Below are 5,734 nucleotides of genomic sequence, written 5' to 3'. Positions count from 1 at the left end.
AGACAGTCTTCCAGAAGCAAAAAAAAAAAAAAAAAAAAAAGCTTTCTAAAGCTTGGTTCTTAACCTGTGGTGTGCTCAAAGAATTGACATCTATTTCAAATGTACACTTTTTTTTCCTTTTCTTTTTCTTTTTTTTTTAAACTCCCGAACCTAAATAGCAGCAGCAGTTCACATAAGCAGCACGAAAAGCACAGATGGTTTGGCCAAGTCCTGCAAAGGTTTGTGTGCAAGCTTAAAAAAAAAAAAAGCATTCACTCTATTAGTGAAGATTCACTCTATTAAGAGGAGACTTAGTACTTAACCTTTCATTTGCATCCATTTCTTTATTCCCTATTCAGTTTAATATGTTAACGATGATCAGTTAAATCCTTTATTTTGCTCAAGATCAGAGAGCAGATCTGAGAACCGACACAGACTACGTGGTCTGTGGTACAGGAGCGTTCACAAAAATGAAGAGAAGATTCAAGCTGAATGTGACATCTCAGGAAGACCTGAGGTGGAAGTGACACATCCCACTCTCAGCACTCTACAGAAGTATGTTAGTTAGCAGATGGCAATAAAACTACGAAAACATAATTTTAAACCAAATGTTAAAATTGACAGGTTATGGCATATAGTAAAATACAGGAACAAAACTTTATCAAACATCTCAGACTTCTCATGCTAAGAATACCAAGTGAAAATGAGTGGTTTTCTTTTTTTTTTTTTTTCCTCCTCCAGGCTGCTGAAATCTGAACAGTTTTTTTGATTACACTGGAAACATGATTAGAATTAGAAACCCAGTGTATGCATGAATTAAAAGCAGTGCTACTTAAAAGGAACAAATAGAAGTCTTGATTTACATTTCAGTGAGCTGTGCAAGCTGTGGTCCTTCTCTTTGAAAAACCTCTGTGCATGCTTCACTTCTATACAATAAATACTTATAAAAGTATAAACCCTTTTATTTCAGGGACACTACCCACACTGATGGAAAGAAACTACACATGTAAGCGTTCACAGGACTGGAGCCCATGGAGTACAAGAACTCTTACTACAGAGGAACAAGGTTAAAATTGCAGCTCATCACAACATTAGAAGCAGATCCAACAAACGTGTCATGAACTTACAGACAAAAACCTACAGGTTGTTCCAATCATGCCCATTCCAGAATAACACTAAGTATTCAAACACATTGTGATTGTGCAATGTCAGTAACACAGAGTATTTTGTTCTTTTTTCCTCCAGCTAAACAACTCCACTAATAAGTAAAATAAATAAAATCAGTAAAAAGTTTTACAGTGAGGCTTCTGCATTATAACTATTTCTCCCCAAAACACTGCAAACCTTTCTAGGTCTAACCTCAGATCTTTAAGGAACCCAAATATATGAACTGACTAAGAAGTTAAGATTAATTTGAATATTTAGACTTCAAACAAATGTCATCTAGTAGCTGCAAGAGGACTTACTTCAGCTGAGCTTGGGATGGATTTACTGTAGGAGCTTTACATGTTGTTTGTACTGTTGTGTCTCCCACAGAGAAGCCCACTTTGAGACTTGTGACTTCTTGTGACAAAGAACCACACTCCCTGTGTAACAAAAACACATCCATCACCAGGCTACATAAGGAGGGAAACTTCATAAATCCTATCATTTTATGTAGAACACCTGTATTTCCTTAATAAAAATCCTTCTCAAGAAAATATAAAGCATATCACACTGTTTTAGCAATCCTTTATTGAAGATAACAAGTTGGTTATGTTCACTGTATTGTATGAAACATCACAATATCATACTGGGAAGGTACTATCAGTACAGGGTTGGACCAGAGCGGACAGTCTGAACAATAAACCATTTTGCATTCTTCATTCCCTATCTTTTAACAACCCCCAAAAAAACAGTAAAGGGACAAATACCTGTTAACATCATCATTTAGAACACTTTAACTTACAAGGCTAAAATCTAATGAATAAATAAAATATACTGTGGCAATAATCCTCTCTAGACCAAAAAAAATAAATCAGATACACAGTGAATCAAAATGATCGGGAAAGCTGGCCTTCGGCACTGGTATGACAGAGCTCTTTTTTTTTTTTTTTTTTTTTTTTTTTTTTTTTTACAGACTCACCATGGGGATAAAGTTACAGAAAAATACCATGAATTCCATTTCACACAAAACCAGTTGATGACTGTCATTAGCTTAAAACTACACACAAGGGCAATTACATCCTCGCTGAAACACAGTTTAAACAAATAGGAAAATGTTTACAAGGCATCCACAGCATGTAAATCATGTACAGATGGATACATTCATTGTTTCCCCTCCCCAATAGCTTTTACTTTAGATAAATACTTTACTCTTCCCCGTTTTCAGCATTTACTGGACTCATTACATGCACAACTCAAAGAAGTCAGAAAAAAAAAGTCAAGGTTATTGCAAAAATAGAATTAAACTAAGAATCTTCAAGTACCTTACATGACAGCCACTCTGTACCATGCCCATTGCTTATAAAATGAAAGGTCATTGAACCCATGAAAATATCTCTAATATTTTCTTAATTTAAAATAGATAATTTTAAGTGTATTTATAGTAATCTCAAAGTGATAATTTGAACTTTGAAAATAATGCAAACAATTAAAAATTATACCCATATTACACAAGACTTCTGTCTGTATCTTAAGCTGAAAAAAATCAAAAACTATAGAAAACCACATATAGAACAAAATAATCACAATTTACATTATAATAAAGGCAAATTTTCAGCATTTTTTTTTTAAAAACCTGCAGCTGTGAGAGATGTCAAAGCAAGTCACTACTAACTATAAATTCATCAGTTTGGTTTTAAAAGATTTTCTCTAGCAAGAGTTTAAGGGTGTGTTGTACACATGCGTAAAATTCTTACTGGTTTTAGATGCCTAGAATCTTCATATATTATTGCCAAATACACTTATCTCCAAGCAAGCAGTAGGCAACATATCACAATTTGGACACCGCAGGGAAACCTAACGGTCTGGTAATACAGGTAAAACTGGAAAATTAAAAAAAAGTAGTAATACACATCTGATAGCGTATTGCCCAATTGAAATCACTTTCAAGCCACAGAGCTGCAAAGCCTTCCAACTCAGTAAAGTGAAATAAGTAACGTCTCAAAGAATTACTTGTACTCTCTCATGCTTGTGTGCTGTAATTTCATTTAACCATAGCGTATCTTCAGAGTACAACTACAATCCCATGCACCTCAGGTACATACACTGATCTGCTGAGAGAATCACTCCTTCCTTCCTTTTTAGGGCCAGAGTTCATTACAGATGTAATCGGTATGCCTGAGGCTGGTAAAAATACTGTAGTACAGGCAATGCTAAGAGTGGCAATATCAGAAAACACAAAAATGAACAAATGATGGAAAATTCTAATATCTTTCTGCCCATTTCACAAAATGTTGGAAATCCACCAGAATTTTTCCCTTGTATTGAAGAAAACAGATTTAAAAGTTTTTTCCCCCTTTCAGAATCAAAAGCATTTTAGTAGATTTGTAAGGCTACCACGGATCTTCTAGATCTCCAGCACCCTACAGGAAGAGAAGAGGAGAAATATTACTACTCACCAATACAAATGAAAACATTTTGCTGCACTTTGGATTTAAGTGGCATAATTAATTAGAACACTAGCATAAAACCGACATTCTCCTTTTTTCATACCTGCCCACTTCCACACACAAACATGCTTTGCTCTTCAACTACACAGGAGAATTCACTTTTATGAAACATGACCCCAGTAAAGCTATTTTAACATAAAGACTTAAATATTACCTAAATATCATACTACATCATAGCTATCAATAGATACTACTACATCTATGGAATACAAAATACAATTCTACAGAGTACTAAAACTTAACTCTTAAGGTATTCCTGGTTCATCAGAAATTCCCACAGGCTCTTTTTCATTAAGGCAGTGAAATTTGTACCTATTTTGAACAACGATATTTTTATATGCAAGTATTACAATAAGGACTGAATACTGACACAACTGTTCCAGAGTTAACCTGTTAGCAAATCAGTTACCACCATTGTAAATTAGCACTATGATAACCGACCTACCCAAATGCATGTGCATACATGTGTCATACGCCAAAAGACAAGAAAATGATTTGGTAGAAGGTAAACTTAGGTAGAACAGCCAGTTTATTCATTTATATTGCTGATGCTTAACTTGAAATTGAGAAACGTTGCTCAGACAGAGGATTAATGAGGAGTGTACCAAACTTAAAATTACTCAAATATCTGTAGAAAAAATACTGAACATCACGATGAGTTAATATCGGAAGCTATGAGAGAAGTTTTGATGTCAGAATAATGGCATTTCAAAGAAAGTTTATTACTTGCTTAAAAGAGTCAATATGCATACAGGTGTGATTCCACAGCATGTTCTTTATTTTCACTTAAACACAAACTCTTAAAACTTGACACTAGGTACTAATTCTAAGTACATTTTCATTTCTGGATAAATGTTATGCTACAACCTGGGAAATAAGAATACAGTCATCTAGAAAATAGGTATTTATGAACAGTAGATACAAACTAAATTGGAAAAATGGTACACATTTCAAGAAGAAAAAGTGACAAACTAAGATGTGGTAAGTTTTGTAATTTACTTGTAATATAAACTATACACAATTCAAGTACAAACATGCAGTTATGATGCAGGGGAAAAATGGGAAGTATTCATATAATTCAATTAATTTGCACAAAAGATACCATTAAGTTGTGAATTACTTTACAACAGCAAACATACCATCAAAATTGTTATTTAAGAATTTACTTACAAGGTGTTTTGTTGGTTTTTCTTTAATTTACTTTTGCATTAGCATATTAGGTTCCTATTGTTGGTGCCAGAGGATTTTGAAAAAATCTCAAAGCAAAAGTTACCTGGTTGCTATATAACATAAGATGCAACTACTGTAATATACCATAGCTTTTGAACTTCTAAGGAAAAAGATATTTATGTAAACAATCTGTACAAATTATCAAAAGTGAAAACAACAGACTTCTAGGATAGATGTGACAAATGTTGAGATATAAACAAAGGAAAATCACCAAGTGAGGAGAAGCGTTAAATCCGCTACATAAAACAAAGACATTACGTCTGTTTATCGCTCATCTCATTCATCCCTGAATCTTCACTTGAGCTTTGTATTTCAGCAAGGTGATTCCCAGATTCTGTGGGGTTTTCTGGTAGAGGGTCACTGGGTCCAGCATCATTATCTGAAGTAGAAGCTGCAGCTGATTCAGCAGTACACTCTTCTCCCTGTATCTTAGCTAGCCTGTAACTAGTCAGCATCTCTTCCAGAAGGTGGCGGTAGTTCCCCCTATGATTAATTCTCATTTGCCTGAGTGCTTCCACCAATTTTCCCTGCGTTCCACTTTCCTCGGCTTCGCCAGGGTCCTTTTTTTAAGATTCAAGACCCCAAAAAAATCAGTTGTTAAACTAGGGTATTTTAGAACGACATTGAAAAAAAACACAACTTTTCTGACTGAGAAAACAACAGCTTTGTTCTAATTTAAGTATAAAAACACTTATTAGCAACATACACCTTAGAACAGTATCATTCATGTTTATTTTATACAATATAAAAACACTGTTTTAATAGGTATCATCCCTTAAAATAATAATTTCAATTTATTTTGAGCCAGACAGTGTCAACATGTTACCTCCACCCAATTAACTCCTTCTTGGTTCGAACGGTCTTTCTTATAG

General features: G+C 34.3%; 1 protein-coding gene across 9 annotated transcripts in view; it reads right to left on the bottom strand.

The window, feature by feature from the left end:
* Nucleotides 1-1,693: 1,693 nt before the first annotated feature.
* PPM1B (protein phosphatase, Mg2+/Mn2+ dependent 1B) overlaps nucleotides 1,694-5,734 on the bottom strand; it is a 58,620-nt gene continuing 54,579 nt past the window's right edge. For 8 of the 9 annotated variants that reach the window (XM_066993799.1, XM_066993795.1, XM_066993798.1 and 5 more), the window contains one exon: nucleotides 4,388-5,422. In XM_066993799.1, the coding sequence (XP_066849900.1) occupies nucleotides 5,117-5,422 (306 nt within the window). In that variant the 3' untranslated portion in view covers nucleotides 4,388-5,116. Of the gene's footprint in view, nucleotides 3,546-4,387; nucleotides 5,423-5,734 lie in introns of those variants that run through there. The other variant, XM_066993801.1, reaches the window with a different exon arrangement.

The sequence above is a fragment of the Anser cygnoides genome, chromosome 3 (assembly GCF_040182565.1).
Source record: "Anser cygnoides isolate HZ-2024a breed goose chromosome 3, Taihu_goose_T2T_genome, whole genome shotgun sequence".
NCBI lineage: Eukaryota > Metazoa > Chordata > Aves > Anseriformes > Anatidae > Anser > Anser cygnoides.
The sequence above is the reverse complement of the archived record's forward strand: the minus strand, read 5'-3'. Positions and strand labels throughout refer to the sequence as shown.